Source organism: Bubalus bubalis, chromosome 1 (assembly GCF_019923935.1).
Source record: "Bubalus bubalis isolate 160015118507 breed Murrah chromosome 1, NDDB_SH_1, whole genome shotgun sequence".
Classification (NCBI taxonomy): domain Eukaryota; kingdom Metazoa; phylum Chordata; class Mammalia; order Artiodactyla; family Bovidae; genus Bubalus; species Bubalus bubalis.
The window spans coordinates 153,282,681-153,303,859 of NC_059157.1; the positions used below are offsets into that span (position 1 = coordinate 153,282,681).

Consider the following 21,179-nt stretch of genomic DNA (forward strand, 5'->3'; position numbering starts at 1 on the left):
TAAATCATTATGTTGCACACCTAAAATTAATATAATATTGTGAATTAACTAAGTATCAATTAAAAAATTAGGTCATTGATTCCAGAAACACAACCCAGGCAGGCCCAGGCAGGACTAAATCGTACTGAGGTCCCATTCTGAAGGCGTGAGAATAGGGAGAGGAGGGCAGGAAGCTATTGACCTGGCGTGGCCATGCAGGTAAGGGGATCTGGGATGCAGCTATTGGTTGGGCCCAGTTAGATCTGGTATCTTTCTACACCACCTTAAGGATCTTGTTCACCTTGTCACTTTTTTGTGACAAGCAAAATGATTCATTGCAAGTGACTCTACCGACATTATTGGGACCTCTGATGGCAATTTATTTCCATGACTGTGAGCATCAAACTAAACAAATGAATGTATTCTTTCATTGAAATGATGATTTGAAGTGCCATTGTTAAATGATTATAAAAGTGACCTATGTTATTTGGGAAAAAAGAGTAGAAGTGAAATGTTCAGGCTATTTTTGAACAATAAAAAAAAATATTGTGGAAGGGGACAATACAAGTGGGAATATAAAGGGAAATAAGTTTGTATAAGCAGAAAACTAATAGTCATTGGCCACACAATATGTACAAAACACTGTTGTGACATTTTGCATGTATTACCTCATTTAGTTCTCCCAGTGGCCTCTATTAGTCAAGCATTGTTTTCCATAGCATAGAGGTGAGAAATCTGAAGCTCAGAGAGGTTATGTGCAACTCAACAGAAATCACATTAAAACTCAACTCTTGCCACTACAAAGTACCGTTTGGAAGATTTTAATACCAGACTTTACTAAACTTCTACTGACTGTGGTTACCATAAAATATTGGACATCTAATCATGTGGTAGTGGGTGTATGTGTCTGTGTCCGTGTGTTTAAAACTGAAACAAAAGTCTCAGGAATCATGAATTCTCCAACTACATATAATGTACTCTGATATTTTTAAATTATATTTCAGATTTTTTGAAAGGTCAGTGGTGACCCAACAAATCAGTTGAACAAATCATCAGTGGATTGTGATCTACAGTTTGAAAAATGTTGCTACACGGAAACAAAGAACTTGAAGCAGGAAAATGAGATGAATGGGATGTTTTAGAATGGCTTGTGGTGGGAGTGAGCAAGGAGAATGAAGGCAATCATTTAGCTGGGTATTCAAATTGGCCAGATAATAAAGACCAGGATTTTACAGTAAAGAAGAGAAAAGGATAAGAAAAAAATTTGTGTAAGAGACATCATTAGAATAACGAATGTATTTTCTCCTCTCGAGAAAGGAACACCCAAGTGATGGGGAAAGCGTGGTAGATTAGATATGGCCACTGCATGCTGCCAACAGCCCAACAGAGTGTTGTGGTTGCTCAAGTGGGATGCTCAGGGGCAAGGGAAAAAACACCCTTGTCTGGTCTGTGCCACTGGTATTCAGGGTCCATTATTAACTTTATTTGCTCATTTAAAGATATATTAAATGTCTCCTTTGTGCCACGAATGATGCAAAACATGGGGGACACAATGATGAAAAGATTAGACATGGTTACTGTTCTTATGGTCCTACAGTTTAGGAGATGCATATTGAAAAAGTAACTAAAAATGTGGCAGATGTTATTAAAGGGCACCACAGAGACCTAAGCCAGTGGTGGTAGGCATGAAAAGTCTTATTTTTATAATTCTATGGTCTTGTGGGAACAACGGCCTTGTAAAAAGGACACTTTAAAATATTGTATTATTACAATTAGAAATTAACAATTTGGGCAATACAGATATACATGAAGTATTGTTGGACCTACCTGTTGCTATACGCAGCAACCAAAGACAAGGCTCAAGTCCATAATGAGAACAATTTTTATAATATTAGCAAATTTGTTAACGTTTGTTAATTTATACATCCTTGGGAACTGATACACTACAAATACCAATAGGTTTAAGTTAGAATGAACTTTAATATCAATAATTGCTGGTGGGTCATAAAGTGATTGGGGATTCCCAGGTAGCTCAGCTGGTAAAGTATCCTCCTGCAATGCAGAAGTTTTGATTTTTGGGTCAGTAAGTTCCCCTGGAGATGGGATACGCCAGCCACTCCAGTATTCTTGGACTTTACTGCTGGCTCAGACAGTAAAGAATCCGCCTGCAATGTGGGAGACCTGGGTTTGATCCTTGGGTTGGGAAGATCCCCTGGAGGAGGACATGGCAATCCACTCCAGTATTCTTGCCTGGAGAATCTCATGGACAGAGGAGCCTGGCGGGATACAGTCTATGGATAGAGTCACAAAGAGTCAGACACGACTGAGTGACTAAGCACAGAACAATAAAATGATTATATTAATATGTCAGAAGACTGTGTGACTTGCAATCATGAATTTCCTACTCTCGCACCCAGCCTGGCTCAATATTTACAAAAAATAGCACTCAACCTAAGGTCTTAAGTTAATAAATGATTCTCAAAAACAACAGAGTCACAAGCAGCCGCCTTCCTGATTAATGGCCTTAGTAGTTGCTCTTCTCTGTTTATGGGCATATGCCAAACTTTACTGAGAGAAAGACAGACAGATAGACAGACAGAAAAGTGCACCCAAAGCTCCTGCATATGGTCTCAAGTAGAATAGAGTTGCCTTGGAGAAGGAAATGGCAACCCACTCCAGCGTTCTTGCCTGGAGAATCCCAGGGACAGGGGAGCCTGGCGGGCTGCCGTTGATAGGGTCGCACAGAGTCAGACACGACTGAAGTGACTTAGCAGCAGCAGCAGCAGCAGAATAAAGTTGCAGCCTCCCCTCCCTTCCTATCAACTGTCTACCACAAAATCCTGTTGAGCATTCAGAATAAATGTAATGTTCCAAGGGGGAATAACAGATCAACTGCCACGACACCACTATCACTTAACTTATGGTCATTTCAAGTAGCTGAGATGATTTACATCAGCACCCAAGTCAGCTACAGCTATAATGAAATGCCTAATCTGCTCACTCAAAGTACCCCAATTTCTCAATCAAATTTGACAGCTTTCAAGGACACAGTGCGGCCCTGAAGTGGACCAGAATTCCAGGCAAATGGACAGAGCAGTTAGGACCAGCATGAAAGAGAAGCTTGCCCCGCAGGCCTGTGTGTTTTGAGAGAAGACTCTGAATCCCATCCCTCGAATTCCTCAATCATGACTGGGCAATACAAGTGTACAAAACAGATTGGCCATTTTCAGAAGCTTTTAGCTTTCTCGGGTTTCTAGATAATTCGAGAGAAAAACAGAGGGAGGGCAATGAGGCAGAAGTCCACATAGTGACCACTAGTCTTCGCATATCTTCTTGAGAGCACAGAGCTGGGAAAGATACATGCTGGTGTTAGCGAGGGGTTTAATACAGAGTAGTGGTCAATTAGCAGGAAAAAACTTCTAGAGTTCACTTCCCCCATTAAAATCAATAATGACAAAACAGCATAGTCAGATTTAAAAAGTAAACGAGCTGAGCTGAACATCACAGAGAAAGTGTGTCCTCAGAGAATTAAGCTAAATGAGATTATTGAATAACTAAAAAAAAAAATCTAAAATATATGTAGACCACTGGTTCTCAGCCTCAGATCCTCATTAGTATCACACAAAGGAAGCTTTCAATAAATACTTATTCTTGGACCTCAGTCCCAGGGCTTCATATTGGACTTGTCTGGGCTGATATTTTTATTAAACTCCCTGGTGATTCGAAGTGTACCCAGGATGAAGAACCACTGATTTAATGTCATTATAATACTAATTAATCTCCATAGAAGAAAAATCTTCTTTCTAGTTTCAGCCAAAAAGTCTTCCATTATTATTGTTTACAAATAATTAGTGATGATGGTGATGAGGGAGAAGAGGAAAATCAAACTATTTTATTCTTAATTTATCCAAATTAATGAGAACCAGCATAACAAAGATAAATCAAATCCATAGATAAGTCAGCATCTTCATTTGATCAAATGAACTGTTCTTCAAGTGGTACCATGGAGAATTCTTAGAATTGCCATGGGATGGTGATGAACCTCCGAGGCTGGCTAATTCAAACAGCCCCCAGAAGGGTGGGGAAGGAGCTGATACTGAAGGCACCATGCTATCATGGGTGCCACATCTCATGTGCTCCATAAGACTGTCAAGCCAGCATTCTTAGCTTCACTTTTAAAGATGGGGAAATGGGCTCAGGATGATTAAGTAATTTGTGCAGACTCATAAAGCCAGGAAGAAGCAGAAAGAGGAATCAAATCCAGGTTTTCCAATGTGCAGAAATATTTTCAACAGCATCTCAGATGGCCATGCACACTCTTCTTAGGCACTTCCAGGGTCTATCACCTCACTGCTTAACAAAAAAGTGCTCTCTGTTGAGCAGGCTGAATCTTTACTAAATTCATTCTTTTTTCTGTGTCACCAGCTATTGCTCCATAAATCCTGCTCATTAATCCTTGTTCTGCTTTCTAAAACAAGAAAAACAATGTAGTCCCTCTTATAGGAAAATTTCTTCAAATGTTTAAGTATAGGTATATGTCCCCTCCGAGATCTTTTTTCTCCAAGCTACACATCCTCAACTCTTTGCAGTAGTTTTACATGGTCCCAGAACCCTCAAAATTTTAACCCTTTGATGCTCTTGGGGATGTTAATGTGCTTTTAAAATGTGGTACCCAGAGACAAATGTGGTGACCCCCACATGGACCTGACCATGGGGCTCCCTTTGAAGACAAAAGGAGAACGGAGCAGCAGAAGATGAGACAGTTAGATATCAATAGCATCACTGACCCAACCAACATGAATTTGAGCAAAATCCAGGATATAGTGGAGGACAGAGGAGGCTGGTGTACTATAGTCCATGAGTCCATGAGGCCGCAAAGAGTCAGACACGATTTAGCGACTGAATAACAGCAATGACATGGGACTTACTGGTTACCTGCATGGGCTCTGGTGGCACTGAACCTCACTTTCATTCTCATCCTCGCCACTCTCAGCTGAGTGTACTTAGACAAGTGCTGAAAGTTCTCTGGGTCTCTTTTCTTATGGGTAAAATGGAAATAATAATATCTATATCAAAAGACCATCATCAGAGTTTGCTGAGGAAACATCTGTAAGCAGCCACTGGTACAGAGTACATTGTACATGCTCAATTAATGATAGCTCATTTTTTTCTTCTTTTATCTTGACAATATATACCTACTACTCAGACTATTATGGTGATATTTTTAGAAGCCATATAAAATCATGGTCTCGTGTTAATGTCAGATAAAACCTCTATGCATTCACTGACACAGAAGTCAGAATATGTCTTTCACAAGCTCTGACTGTACAATTTTCTTTAAAATCTAAATAAAAGACTGTACTTTAATCTCTGTTCAATTTCATCTCTTTCATTCTTGCTTTTAATTTCAGCTCAGTTTTGGGCCACTCTTCAGTATTATTTTGAATGGTCATTCTATCAGTCTTAATGTTACCCTTGTTTTTTTACAAATTTTATGGCCTCCTTCTCTACACATCCTTGATTAGAAGCCAAAGACAGAGTTGGGCTAAGTTTCAAGCCCTCAGACATACCATCAGCTACATCTCCAGGTATCATGTCACTCTGTTAACCAGCACAGTCTGTATATTGCAGCTCAAGTAGCCACAAGTCTGTTTCACTATATCTCAAATGAGCCACATTTCTGGGTCCTGATCAAATAATATCCTAAGATGAATTTACTTAATTATTTTTGCCTTGTGAATAGTTTTTTTTTTAATGCCAGCCTTTCAACTTTAGTATTTTAACTTACTTTTCAAGTAAATACTTTCCATCATTAACTTGTTTCAAGGGGTTCTGCAATCTTTTCAATTCTTCCTGTGAAAAAGAAAAAAAAATGTCTTACAAGTTGACTCCATGTACTCATGGGTAATATTTCAGGAAAATTGTTACCCAAATTGAGATAATCACTGTTACGAGTTCTGGACTTTGCAATGGATGAGTGTTTCACATACAATTTTATCCTTGATCAAATTAAAATACAGTTCTTCCACTTACATTGTATGATTTTTTTTTAACCACTAAAGATAACGCCTCCTGTTATTTTTCCAGAGTGGCAATATGTTTATACAGATTCACCCACACACGTCCCAAATTTACTCTTATCAACAGTGTTATGTTTGCTGGTTGCTGGGCGAGGGGCTCTAAGGAAAGTGGACTGGGTTTGACCATTTAGGAAACACCGTCTCTTGTCTCTTGGTAACTCTTGGTTACCTCAGCCCCAGTGCTCACACACACACGCACACACTCCTTCCCTGAATTTCAGGCATCCAGTCTCAGTAATCCCATTCCCTCAGCCACAGCTATTGCTTCAGGGATGTTACAGAAGTCAGCCCAGGTTCCTGGTGAGATCGCCTGTCTCCAGACTTGTAGTCAATCACAGTAGGATTTAAGGAAGGCCCACAGACAGCTACAGTCCATAGGGTCACAAAGAGCCAGACATGACTGAAGAGACTCAGCATGCAGGCATGCACAGAAGTCTGGACCTGGGAAGACCACAATTCCTTGAGATCAACCTGCTTGTCTCATCACCACAAATGGCTGAAATGCTAAGAGGAAGCCCCAGTCTGCACTAACTACTCATTCACCTCTGAAAGACCATCAGACTAGTCTCAACATGTTTCCAACCCATCAGCCATCTGAGTTTTCTCGGTTAACCATTTTCTTTAACTTCTTACTCAACTGTACAACCCCAAATTTGACCCGATCACCCAACTCTCCCCAGTCCCTCCAGTCTTTCCACTGAACCCTTTACAACTTACAGTCCATCATCATTAAAATCCTCTATCTCCTCAGTTTCTTTGAACATTCCCTTAATTATCTCACTCTAACTGAACCTTTGCTGTTCTGGGGACAGCTAAGTCTTTGCTGGAGCTAGAAGATCAAAGAACAGTTTCAAAAAGAGTTTTAGGATATAAAGGAGTCTGCTGATGACAAACCTGGCTGATCCTGAGCACCCTGTCTCCTCTGGAATCCTCTGGAGAGGTGGCCATTTCCTCCCCATGCACTATATACAATACACTCTGGAGGAGGGATGGGGCCATTTTTGCTCCTCCCTGCTGTTCCCAGATCCTCTTCATCCTATAAAACCTCACTCTTCTGGAAACACACCAGCAGCCTGTCCGAGGGCTCTGGTCCTTCTCATCTATCCTCTCTCCTTAGGTCTTATCCAGTCCACAGCTTTAAATTTATGCTTGCATCTGACCTCTCCTCTAAATGCCATCTGACACATCCACCTGCCTTCTTGGGAGTTCTGTGTGCCTGGCTGACAGGCATCTCAAGTTCAAACCAAAGTCTTGATTTCACTGCCTAGACTTTCCCACCCAAACCTCCTGCTTCACCACTTTTTCCTCATTTTAACAAATAACATCAATATTTACCTAGATATGCAACAATATGACTCCTAAAACCTAGAAGTCAGCCTCTACTCCTTTGTTCCTCTCTCAATCCATGGTCAATCAATCAGCTAATTATGTCGGTCCCAAGTTCAAAATATATCCAGAAATTGACCACTACTCCTCAGTCTGGTCTAAGGCAACTGTGAGAGTCTCCTATCTCTCTGCTTCCCAAGTTAGCCCACTTCATTCGCTTCTCCTTATATCAACCAGCGTGACCATTGAGTATTTGGGTTTGCTTTTTTAAATGACTGAAAAGCACACATCATAAGAGTACAGCACAACGGGTTTTGACAAATGCATACGTTGGTAGAATTACCACCCTAAATGAAATACAGATCATTTACTTCACTCCTGAAGGTTTCTTTGTGTCCCTGTTCAGTCAATTCCCCTCTCCCAAAGGCATTTCTGTTCTGATTTTTATCACCATAGATTAATTTTTTAATTAATTTTTATTGGAGCATAGGTGCTCACCATAGGTTAATTTTGCCCGGACTAGAATTTCACATATATTTGTCTATTCTTTGTATCTGGCTTAATTCCCTCAGCATCATATTGATACATAGGCAGCTATATATGGTGAATGGCTATGAAGATAGAGATGACTTAAGGGTAGACAGAGAGAGACACAGCATCCTTTTCACTCTTACACATTTTATTTTCAAGGTAAAACTTACCCTTCAACCCTATAGACTCTGGTTTCTAGACTCTGGTTCCTAAGGGTAAGTCTCTACCTCTACTCTCTCACTGTCAGTCACTCAGTTTTATCCGACTCATTGTGACCCCATGGAATGTAGCCTGACAGACTCCTCGGTCCACAAAATTGTCCATGCAAAAATAATGGAATGGCTTGCCATTTCCTACTCTGGGGGAATCTTCCTGACTCAGGGATCAAAGCCATGGCTCCCGCAACTCCTGCATTGGCAGGCAGATTCTTTACCCCTAGCACCACCTGGGAAGCCCCTTCTATTCTCTATTTTCTCCCAACCCTCCACTCCTCCCAACTAATCCTTCAGCATATCCCACCCTACCTCCAGCAACCAGAGCAATAAATCCAGGTCATAGAAAAGGTCAGGCTTAAAGCCACTTTTATACAGAGAGGAAATAGGTTGGATAAGGATCCTTAGTTCTTGAAAACCAGAGGTGGATTTTTAGGCCATGAACTTTTCCTTGTTTCCCACCTGTTTTAGGATAAGGAAAGAAACTGAGTTGTGGTGGTTCTGGCACTTTCTTCTCTTGCATGTGCCTGTGGGTTTCTTTTCTTTTTCCCTGGGCATCTGTGGGGCAGGAAGGAACAGGTTTCTGCACTTGGGGCCAGCCACTCTCTTTCCTTTGGTTTTTTCATTGCAGGGAGCTTTGGGGAGGGAGAAGGAAGGCTTTGGTACAGCACTTTATTCAATCTGACTGTCCACGTTCCAGGAAATCATATTAAACATAAGGTCAATGACTAACAAGAGCTTTCTGAACAGCTGCTCTGCTGACAATTTGGAGGATTGATTTCATCATTTGGTTATTTAAGCTAACTATACAAAAACACTTCAGTTCAATTGGCCTGCAAGTTCCACACCGTATCCTCGTTTTCTGGGAGATGGACAAAGAAACTGACTTATTCCATGGATCTTTGCTCGGAGTTTCACTCTGACAGTTTTCCATCGATTTACCATTAAAAATATATACATGTTGGTCTTTCCCACCCCTGGTTTCTCTCACTAGTCTTTGTTGCCTCAGTTGCACATCCAAGCATGCCGTTTCCTACTAGAAACCAGCATGGCTCCCAGGTGCTTTCAGATGGATTCCAGCATCTCAGCCAGAGCTTGTTTGTCTTACCAGGGAGGGCCCTGCCTCATGCCCTCCCTCTCCAAGTCTGGTCCTGTGAAACTTCACCCAACCCTGAACTCACATGCTCTCTTACACTGGGGGACACTGGGGCCCCAACTCTTCTATTGGCCCGCTCTCATTCTTCCTTCAGGAAGCCCCTCCACTTTCCCCTCCTCCATAGAGCCTTCCCTAACTCAATAAGAGGATCCGGTACCTCACCCTGTCTCCTCAGCATCCTGGGGTGATGGTGATCCCTGGTTTAGCCTTACCTCGTTACCTGACCCACCCCACCACTGGGCTTTTCAAAATCAGGGGTGGTGATTTATTCACCTTGAGGTTCCTACTCCCCAGATGATGCATTTAGGTTGTGCCTACTGAATATATGCTGAATAAATGAATTGAGCTGAATGAGATGAAAAGAAAACTTAGTGGCTTTGTGTTCCCTCCAAATCTCAAGATGTTGTATGTCCTCCGGTGATTTTTCCCTACCTCTCCACCTCTTTTGTTTGTTTTTTAATCGTTCTTTAGCTTTCTTTTTTATTTAACATCATACCTTTTCTAACTTTACTTGGGTATATCTGACAGTTACAAATTGTATATATTTAAGGTACATACTTGATATATGTATACACTGTAAAAAAAAGATCACAATGAAGCTAATTAACATATTTATCACCTCCTACCCCTGCCAATTTCTTTCTTTTTTTTTGTTTTTTTTTTTGGTGGTGGTGAGCATACCTAAGATCTGCCCTATTAGCACATTTCAGATTTACACTGAAGTATTGTTAAGTACAGTACACTGCTGTGCATTAGATCTTCAGAGTCTACTTGTCTTGCATAACTGCACATGAGACCTTGACCAGCATCTTCACATTTACACACTTACTCATCATCTCTATTCTCTTCTATGCTCTGGGAGGCTCAAAATTAGACTTTATCATGCAGGTCCCTTAGTTCTGTGGCTTTGAATAGGCTTTGAGCAGTGGGAGGCACTGGCAGGAGATCAAAAGGGAACAGAAGAGAGAAGCTGGAGTATTTCTCATCTGTGCTTCCTTCTTTTACTGCCTTCGGTACAGGCTCGAGTCACTGCAGGCCATAGCGCCTGTGGGGTGGTGGCCTCTCTCACGCAGTCATTCTTATCACATTCCCATAACTGCTCCATTTTCTTGTCCCTCTGAAACATTTCTTTCCCTCTCTTCCCTCCTTCCCCTTCCTTCTTCTGGCCCTTCCAGCTGTTGATAGCCCCAGATGCTTCACCATTCCCTGTGGTTGTCCCTACATCCTGCCCATATCTATAGTCACTCAGTTCAACTCTTCAAATCACCCTTCTAAGTGAGTCATCTGCCTTCTCCCTGGACTCTGGCTCACATGTCTCAAGGATGCTAAGATTGCTTTTGTTTGCCCTATCCATATAATTCCTTTCCCATTAATATAATCCAACAAGTTTAATTAACATTAATTAATCACATTCATTAACATAAGAACATGTCTGTTTGATGGCTGATCCCTATTAGAGAAGTTGTCCTAACTCAAGGGCCCAGCTCATTTTATGACTCAGTTTGACTCACCAGATCAGGGGACAATTTCTACCATGCTCAATTTAATGTCTGTCTTTTTGACATTTGGGCTAAGCCCCTCAACAAATTGCAAGTTGAGCTATTCAAGTACAACCTGGACATAGAGCATTACATATTCCTTAATATCATTTCTCCAAATGAAATCTGTGTTATAAGGGGCTGTGAATGTAGGCTGCCCTAAGGGGGAATAATTGACTGACTACTTGCCAAACAAAGCCCATGCTTCCCACTGTCATCAGAGTCCTTCTGAAGTCACTTTGGTGTGAAATGCTAGACGGGATGATGGATTCTGGATTTTGTTCTTTTGTGTCTGGCTTCCCCTTCCCACCTTAATCCTGTAGGTTTTCTCCTGTCACAATCAGGAGAATACAGCTAAGAGGTTAGACAAATGCATCTCTGTGGCCACTTGGTCAGCCCCTTAACCTGACCAATAATAAAACACTCTACTTGTTTTTTCCTGCCTCTGCCACTTTTACTGTCTAAACAAGCAGGGAATGTTCTTTGGACAAGTTTAAAATCAGAAATTCACTCAAAATTGCTTTCTCTCTAAAGTGCACTTGTGTCTAAGCGGCAACCTTTTAACTTTTCTGAATTATGCCCTTGCTGTTTTATTCTCAGCATATCCCAGAGCATTTAAGGTAACTTAAAACCCATAGCAACAATCTACAATTTACTTCATTGTGTAGCTATGGGTGACAAAACCGATACCACTTTCATACATCATTTTTGAGTTGGGAATAATTTCATATTAACCTAAGGGTAGCTATTTAACAAAAGTTAAATGCCAAAATTACTTTTGACTATTCAATCATTCAATTAAACACCACCAGGCTTCCTCAATCCCCTCCACCACCCGCCCATTGCCCTTTTTTTAATGGAAGTGTAATAAGGGCACTAAAAAAGGGGTTACTAATGTTTGCATAATTTGGAAAAGTAGAAGACATAAAATCTATACTAATTTTAGCTCTGCATCATTAAACATGAAATATTGATTATTACTCTTTGCCACAGAATTTATGAAGCTAGTAGCTAGGCTGCTGTGTCCACATAAAGTGAGTCTGATGCTCTGCCCTCGGACCTCAGTGGCTGTAAATGATGCTCCTTGGTGACAGCTGGGAGGCTGGCATTCTGATCCACAGCCTTAAGAGATACATTTCCCAGATTAGACCAGGAATGACCCAGCTGCACAGCCCAACTTCAGAAAATTAAATTGGAGGGAGTCCAAACCTCTGTTGAAATAACTGTGTGAATTACAATGCTTCCATGGGTCTTGTTATAATGTAAATGTGCTTTACAATTTACTGCACTTCCCTCCTACCCCTGCTGTGAATATGAGCATTAACAGTCATCTCATATATTTAAAGGCAAAAAGGCATCAAAAATAAAAATGCAAGATTCATGTTTTCTCCCTTTGGAAAGCAGAGGCTAAACTCCTTTCTTTTTTTCTTTGGTTTTGTGTGTGTGTGTGTGTGTGTGTGTGTGCAAAAAGCACATACATTTTGTTTATGTATTATGCATTAATGTTTTTTATGGCTGACAGACCTGTAAATTTTATACAGGGAAGTTACCTTGCAGCTGAATGTGAATTTCTTTGGGAGGAAAAAAATGGCTAATAGGACATCAACAGCTCATTTAAAAGATTCATTCAGGTAAGCTATGGGCACATGAGGCATATATGAGGTAGCAGACTTTGAAAGAGATTTGATTTGCCTGTTTCTAGCACTTTAAGAACATTCTGAATGTCCAATGAGATGCATCGGGGGCTATGGTTTTATGGTGACAATCACTTAGTGAGGTGATCCTGGTTTCACTATGCAAGGTCTCAGTAGCATGATTATTCATCACCTCATACATAGTGAAACCTACAGACTTAAGAACATACAATATGATTCTAGGCATCATTGTGATAGCTCATTCTTTAATCTTGTTTGACCAACCAGGCTCTCATCATAGGCATTAGGACATAAAAGCCTTTGACTGCCAATGCTGAGCATGCCAAACACCTGAGCTCATTTGAACAGATGCCAAAGAGAAACATCTTAAGTAAAAATCCAGTTATAACTGTTTCAGTCATTGGTCACCTTGAATCTGATATGATATCAGCTCCTAAGATTCTCCTGGAGTGATGGATGGGAGGGTACATCTATAACCAGATCACCCAAGTCAACCCTGTGCCCTAATCTGAATAAGCATCTATAACTCCATCCACTTTCACTATTCGGTGCCAGTGGATGCAGGATTGTCAGACAGGGTAGCCAGCCCAAAGCCATGTGGAAAAGCATCCTCTAGGCTTAAATGTCCCACGTGTCCTTTTCCTAAGATTGTGCATGATGTTCTCAAGGACTTTTGCTAGTTTTTAGGATCACTGGCATTCTAAAGTTACCATTAAGGACTGAAGCCCCAGCTCATTACAGAAAGTCTAACCACTTCGACTTAATCTAGGATATGAAGAATTAAAACACTATTAGTAGTAATCTTGGAGAAGACAATGGCACCCCACTCCAGTACTCTTGCCTGGAAAATCCCATGGACGGAGGAGCCTGGTAGGCTGCAGTCCATGGGGTCGCTAAGAGTCAGACACGACTGAGTGACTTCACTTTCACTTTTCACTTTCATTCATTGGAGAAGGAAATGGCAACCCACTCCAGTGTTCTTGCCTGGAGAATCCCAGGGACAGAGAGGCCTGGTAGGAGGCCTTTTATGGGGTCGCACAGAGCCGGACACGACTGAAGCGACTTAGCAGCAGCAGCAGCAGTAGTAATCTTAAATTGGTTACTCTACTCAACCAATCCTGGCTTCCTGGATGGCTCCTGCAATGCAGGAGACACAGGAGATGCAGGTTTGAATCCCCACTTGGGAAGATTCCCTGGAATAGGAAGTGGAAACCCACTCTTGTATTCTTGCCTGGAAAATCCCATGGACAGAGGAGCCTGGAGGGCTACAGCCCATAGGGTTGCAAGAGTTGGACAGGACTGACCGTGCATGTTCCTGTTCACTCTGCTACTGCTGCTGCTAAGTCGCTTCAGTCGTGTCCGATTCTGTGCGATCCCATAGACGGCAGCCCACCAGGCTCCCCCATCCCTGGGATTCTCCAGGAAAGAAAACTGGAGTGGGTTGCCATTTCCTTCTCCAATGCATGAAAGCAAAAATTGAAAGTGAAGTCACTCAGTCGTGTCTGACTCTTAGCGACCCCATGGACTGCAGCCTACCAGGCTCTTCCGTCCATGGGATTTTCCAGGCAAGAGTATTGGAGTGGGTTGCCACTGCCTTCTCTACCTGTTCACTCTACTCAAAGTTAATTCAGCTTAATTTCGGCAGGACAACCATGAAGACTCAACTGAGGGTGAAATACTAAGTTACAATCACTAGGGTATAGATATTTTTGCATCTTACATATTTCTGTATTTTGAGGGAAAAAAAAATCTAGATACCATGATTCAAGCAGAAAATTCAAATACACATAAGCACACAAGTCAGCAAATAAACCCCTCTGAGAATGCAGACAGAATAGCAAAGGTGGATGAGTGAATCCATACATACCAAGTCCAGGTTTCCTGTGCCAAAGGACAAAAAGAAAGTGCAGGTATACAGAACAACATGTGACTCCTGAAGCAAAGATTCTGGAATGCATTTCATTGTAGGGCAGCAAATGCTGTCCAGATTAGATTTTTGGCTTAGTCCAATCAGAAAATGAGCTTGGGTTGCTTAGGTACTCATCAAGTGATATTGTGGAAAAGCAGCCCAAGTGCCTGCTGGGAAGAGCTCTCCTAACACACCTGCAGCACCTCAGACCTGTTCACCCCTCCCTCTGTTCTCTCCACTCCCAATGTATTCAGGAACTTTCCTGACTCTCACCAGGAATGGGTTGCACTGTGTTGCCTAATCGCTTTTCTTTAAGTACATTTCTAATAATTTAACACTCCTGCTCATAAACCCTACTGCCAGGCTAAACAAAAATCATCTTCAGGATTAAAAATAACTGTTAATTTCCTAACCCCAGCATCACTCCTTCAATCCCTTCTGAAAACCTTTCAGTTCAGTTCAGTTCAGTCACTTAGTCATGTCTGACTCTTTGTGACCCCATGAATTGCAGCATGCCAGGCCTCCCTGTCCATCACCAACTCCCAGAGTTCACCCAAACTTTTGTCCATCGAGTCAGTGATGCCATCCAGCCATCTCATTCTCTGTCATCCCCTTCTCCTCCTGCCCCCAATCCCTCCCAGCATCAGGGTTGTTTCCAGTGAGTCAACTCTTCGCATGAGGTGGCCAAAGTATTGGATTTTCAGCTTCAACATCAGTCCTTCCAAAGAACACCCAGGATTGATCTCCTTTAGAATGGACTGGTTGGATCTCCTTGCAGTCCAAGGGACTCTCAAGAGTCTTCTCCAACACCACAGTTCCAAAGCATCAGTTCTTTGGTGCTCAGCTTTCTTCACAGTCCAACTTTCGCATCCATACATGACTACTGGAAAAACCATAGCCTTGACTAGATAGACCTTTGTTGGCAAAGTAATGTCTCTGCTTTTGAATAAACTATCTAACCCTTATGGCAGAAAGTGAAGAGGAACTAAAAAGCCTCTTGATGAAAGTGAAAGAGGAGAGTGAAAAAGTTGGCTTAAAGCTCAACATTCAGAAAACGAAGATCATGGCATCTGGTCCCATCACTTCATAGCAAATAGATGGGGAAACAGTGGAAACAGTGTCAGATTTTATTTTGGGGGGCTCCAAAATCACTGCAGATGGTGACTGCAGCCATGAAATTAAAAGACGCTTACTCCTTGGAAGGAAAGTTATGACCAACCTAGATAGCATATTGAAAAGCAGAGACATTACTTTGCCAACAAAGGTCCGTCTAGTCAAGGCTATGAAATCCTTTCAAGTTCATTGCAAATGCCATTTTGTATATTTTAATATTTCCTTCCACAGCTAATTGCATGTCATTTCTTTGAACTACTGTTATTACTACTAACATTTATTGAATTTTACCAGGTGCCAAGCACTTTGCATAAATTATCTTTTGAAAATTATGACTTCAGCCCCACAAAAATAGCAAAAGATGTGATTATTATTCCCATTACCTGGATAAGAAAACAGACTCTGAGAGATTAAGCAACTTGACCAAGGTCTTACAGGAGAAATGGCATGTCAACCCAAGCAGTCTGATTCCAGATTCTTTCCTTTTCACTCTTTCCCCATGAATGACATGGACAGTGTGAGCAGCAGCAGTCTCTCACCAGTGGTGCTTGTAAAGCAGAAGTCATACAGGTCTGCAAAGTACTCAGACTTCTTACTTGAGCCAGACATGTCATCTACCCACTGTGTGACCTTAGACAACTGACTCACACCTCTCACCTCACTTCTGTCATTTGTAAAATGATGACAACCTCTAGTACAAAGTGTTTTGTGATGATCAACTAAAATGACATATTTTAAAGTGTTTTGTGTACAACAAAGTGCTGGCCACTCATAAAGAAATTCCTTAAGTGCCTGTGTTCCTAAGGACAGCAATGACATCTCTCTCGTCATTCCTGTGGTGCCATCTCTCTCAGTTCTAGTGGTGAGCTCTTGGGCTGGGTGACCCCTCAGTTTCATCACCTTTACAATGAGGACACTAATGGTACCAAATTCCAAGGATTGCTGTGAGGTGTGATGATTCAAAATTCATGTAAGTCATTCAGCCTTGCACTAGGCACAGAGTAGGTGCTCAGTATGTTTGTTATTTTCATGGTTTTTATTAGTATACTTCTGTAGCCCCTCCAAACATGGGTCTATACCTCGACACCTTCCCCTGGCCCGCTCTAAACCCATTGCCCATTAGTCACCCTATTCTGCCAAATAGACTTCCTAATTGTGTCTAGAGCACACCTTCTCTGTTTCCACTGTCCTTGGCTGAGGATTTATCACCTGCCAGATGGAGCAACCTAAATGCTAACCTCATCCTTGGGTCAGTCCCCTGTTTGAAACCTTTCTTGCCTCCCTTCATCTATAGGAAGAGCTTAAGCTGCTGGGCCTGGAAGGACTGCATATGAGGTTCTGTGTGACCTGCCCCATATGTCCTTCCAACTTCTTTCCCTGATCATCTCACCTCCCTAACCCACTTAATCCTCTTAGAACATCAACAAGTCATTAAAACTCAAATGTAAGATCAAGTGCTCAAAAACTTAAAAAGAGTCAGTCCACACATGAGTTGAAATAAAACAATGATAAAGGTACTTTTAAAAGCAGAAGCAAAAGAGTAATAATGCATTATAGTATATATTTTATCATCAAATACTACAACATCACCTCAATTATCTGGAGTGTGGGCTCTTGGAAAACTCCATACTACACTGGAACATGTCTCCTGGGTACTAGGTCCTCTGAATTCCTCATACAGTCCCTAAACCCACCCATATTACCTGTGAAGTCTTCATTTAGAGTTTTCTTTAGAAAACAATTCTTGTAAATCAACTATACTCATAATTTTTTTAAAAGAAAACAATTCTTCAGCAAATTTAATGTGTTTTCTAACTTGCAGCAAATAAAAAAATTCCAAAAAATGAGATTATCAGAAGTTGTGAGCTGAGATGTTCTCAGACTAAATGTGGGAGGAAGAAACAGAAAAACTAGAAAGTGGATCCTGATCTATATTTTCACTGAACACATAAAGGAAAATTCTTACTGCCTGGAATGTTGCCTTTTCTTGAAAACTTCCTGCAAGTTCTCCCCTTTTGAAGTAATTTTAATTTCCTGAAACCTTGTATGTGTTTATACTGGGTATAGCCCTTATGTTGCTCATATACTTTGTATTTTATTTTCCTTAATATAACCTAAATGTTTAAGGGTGAAATTTATTTTTTTTCATGAAGTGTAAGTATCTTTCAAGCTTGCAAACCCTACTTCTTTTTTTTTTCCCTACATAAATTTTATTTATTTATTTATTTATTTTTTAGAATCATATTGTTTTATTTTTTTTAATTTTATTTTATTTTTAAACTTTACATAACCCTACTTCTGAATCTGGCAAACTAGGGCATGCCAGCAACAGGCCAGGGGGACTAGGAGCCCGAGATTAGGACACATTTTCCCAGGGCATCGCTTCACCCCAAGGATAACAAATGCATGGTTTTAAAATGAAGTTCAAGGTTTACATCAATTTTAAAGTAAAAACAGAAGGCCTAAAATCAGGTTTAGGTTTCCTTATGGCAGCTTCTTCTCATAACCCCTAATAATAATACATGGACAGGCTCCTCTGTCCATGGGATTTCCCAGGCAAGAATACTAAAATGGGTTATATACATGCTCACTATTTTATGCTTTTGATATTTCTGTCTGAGAATTTGATAAGCACTACCCTAGTCAGGAAGGAAAGTGACTATCATGTATTTTTAAAACTAAGATTGCTGAACAGTGTGCAATAGTATGATTTCTATCAACACTGAATAAAAAAAACATTTTGTACTTGTAAGGGTAACACTGTTCTCTTCATTGCCATAGGACTATATTTCTATAGAAAAGCTATGTCTAGTTCTCTTGTGGCACTCATTGGAGAGGGAAGTGGAATCCATGTATGCCTGTACATATGAGATCAAATGAAGTAGACATCACTGTACTTATGGAAGGGAAAACTCACTCCTACAACTGATTGCCCATCAGACCCAGTGAATGCTGAGCTTTCTAAGCTTGGATTATGATCTCAAGGGTACATCAATATGATAAATCTAGCGCCCAGCATAATCATGGGACTCAGCAATAACTTGACTGCTAAGAGGAATATTTAATAAACCGTCATTAAAAGAAGAAAGAGACACTTAGGGGTTAATGGAAGCCGCAACACAGAAACCATGAAACTGAAAACAGATTGAGGAAGAACGTGAAGAAGAGACTCCACAAGTCAGCAGCTGTCCTTTCGTCATTTTTTCATGGTTTCACTCATGATTTAATGAAAATATAATCCTACATGTTCAGCACTGTGCTAGGCATGAGGAAACAATGGAGCCCAGGGAAAAGACAAGCAGACACAGCCATCCACCTGCCCCTTGAAAGGTCCAAAAATAACCAGAGGGGGAAAGGTGAGTTTTAAGTAGCCAAGGAGTTGTCTTAAGATTGTTTTTACTCAAAAACTGGTTTAAATATTTTGACACTCAGAACAGAATGCAGATCAGTCAAATAAGGCTGACTCTTGTGTGTGTGACAATAGAGCCTGAACATGATATCCTAAGAGGGCCAAGAAAAGGAGGTGAATGGGCCCATGTGCTCGTGGTGGAGCACTTGCTCCTACCAACTGACTAGAATGGTGTGCCTGCGTGCAGTGTGCAAAGGTGATGGAAATGGCACCAAAGTTCTAGGGCGCATATCAGGGGCTCATTCCATAAGCATGACATGTCTTCAGGGAGGCAGAGATGAGGCAGGCAGGCAGACAAGAGAACAGAAGACAGTGTGTCCAAATCTGCTTTGTCACACGATCAGCCATGACATCATCACAAACAAGAATGCCTAGTTAATCCTTGCACATTATAACCTATTAATAATTGAGTATCACATACATCTAGTAACACCAAAGGCAGATCATACTGAATAATAATGCTTCCTTCTATAGATTATCCATTCTAAATTAAGCGCTAATTTTCTTGAACAGAGAAACCCATGCAGAAGGGCAAATAAACAGGGCATCACTTTTCAAAAACCAAAGAAATTCCCAATGAGATGACTTTATTTTGCTTATACATGAAAATTCCTCATTACATTTCATGATTTTAGTGATTGCCCAGATTGCTTCATAACAAGTAGCTGAACAACTTGATAAGAAGTAATGTATTCTGAACTGAGGTATGTTGGAATTGATGTTGCCTTCAACAGCTATAGCAGAATGTTCAGAAAGAATACCAACATCCCAAAGAGGATATTAAACTTCAGTTGATCTCTCTATTATTAAAATTACTATTACATCTTTTAGACATGCAATCTCTATGTACTCAAGATATAGTGACATTGTTATCTAAAAACCAAGAGGGAATACACGGGGGCAAAAATGAGTGGTTATCTAAAGGTAGAAGATGAAGGAGAAGAGAGAATAAGAAATTATTAGAACAAAAAAATAAAAACAGATAAATAAGAAGAAAATAAAAATAAATTATTGGAACACAATATGGAATGACTTCTGGATTACTAAACCCGCAACTGATATTAACTTCCCTGAGCGGCTCCCTGAAGCTCCCATGCCCAGCCTGGTGACTAGACTGCTCATCTCTCTTCTCTCGTCTCTCTCTTCATGTTAAATTGCCTTACTGACTATCACTTAGCCCTCCCTATTCAATATGAAATAGTCACTCTCAATATCTGTAAAATCTTCAAATTGAGGATTTCATTCTGAATTCTCCAATGATTTTATGCACACCTGCTCTGTAAGTTCCATGTCCCCACCAATAACAGAAAGCTCTTCTGAAAACGCAATCCTTCTTTTACAAAAAATTTACATCATAATCTTCAGGTAAATGTTTCTCCTTTGCTATATGAAAATCTGGCAGAATCTTCTCTGAAGAATGCTCTCATCCACAATCTTCAAGAAAAACTTGATGCACACAATAGGCTCCATCCATCTAGCATCTGTTTAGAGTCCACTCTGGACCTGGTCATTCTCTGCCATCAAGCAGCTTTGAAGAGCTGAGGCAGGGAGACAGCCTTAGATGAATGAATCTACAATGTCACATTTAAAGGCCATTATAATACACCCCAGTATTTACCCAGATGCAAGGTGAATGGGGCAAATGCATTCTGGGACATCCGCTTTAAGGAAAATAGTCATGCTATTCCACCCCCACCCTGATCCTACACAAAAAAAGAATAAAGATTCTCACTCTGTTAGAAGGTCTTGAAAATATCAATGTAAGTGGTTGTAAGCTTTAATAGGCCTTGGAATCCAATTAGCTTCAATTTTGTGGTGGCTTAATAATTTATGATAATTGCAAATTCATTAAGTTATAATTCACCACAGCCAAAACTATGGATTTCCTGATATCTTTAAAAACATGGATTCTCAAGGTGAAGCATGGTATTGTCTACGTTCATTGCTACCAAAATAATCTAATTTTAACCATTCAGAATGCATCCTATTACTTAAACCTGGATCATCTGGAGGTTTTCCCTGTTAATGCAGAGACATAAACCTAAGACTGTTACATCAGCTCATTAAGCCTTCCGATTTCAGCAGCTGTCTAGTATTAGCTGAATGCAATCTACTGTGTGTGCTTAAATGGTCCCTGTTCACCTCTTCCTCTGCTCCACAAACAAAAGCACATCCAGAGAATATACACAAGTATGAACATGCACACCACAGACACAATACTTGCACAAAAAGGTAAAGTTGGTGAATTATTATTATGCATATTCCTATCAC

The 21,179-nt window shown here is 40.7% G+C and overlaps 1 protein-coding gene across 1 annotated transcript in view; it reads right to left on the minus strand.

The window, feature by feature from the left end:
* The window catches only part of IQCJ (IQ motif containing J), a 205,139-nt gene that overhangs the window by 18,715 nt on the left and 165,245 nt on the right, over window positions 1-21,179 (minus strand). Inside the window, 1 exon segment of the mRNA XM_045165208.1 lies at window positions 5,768-5,832. Coding sequence (XP_045021143.1) covers window positions 5,768-5,832 — 65 coding nt within the window.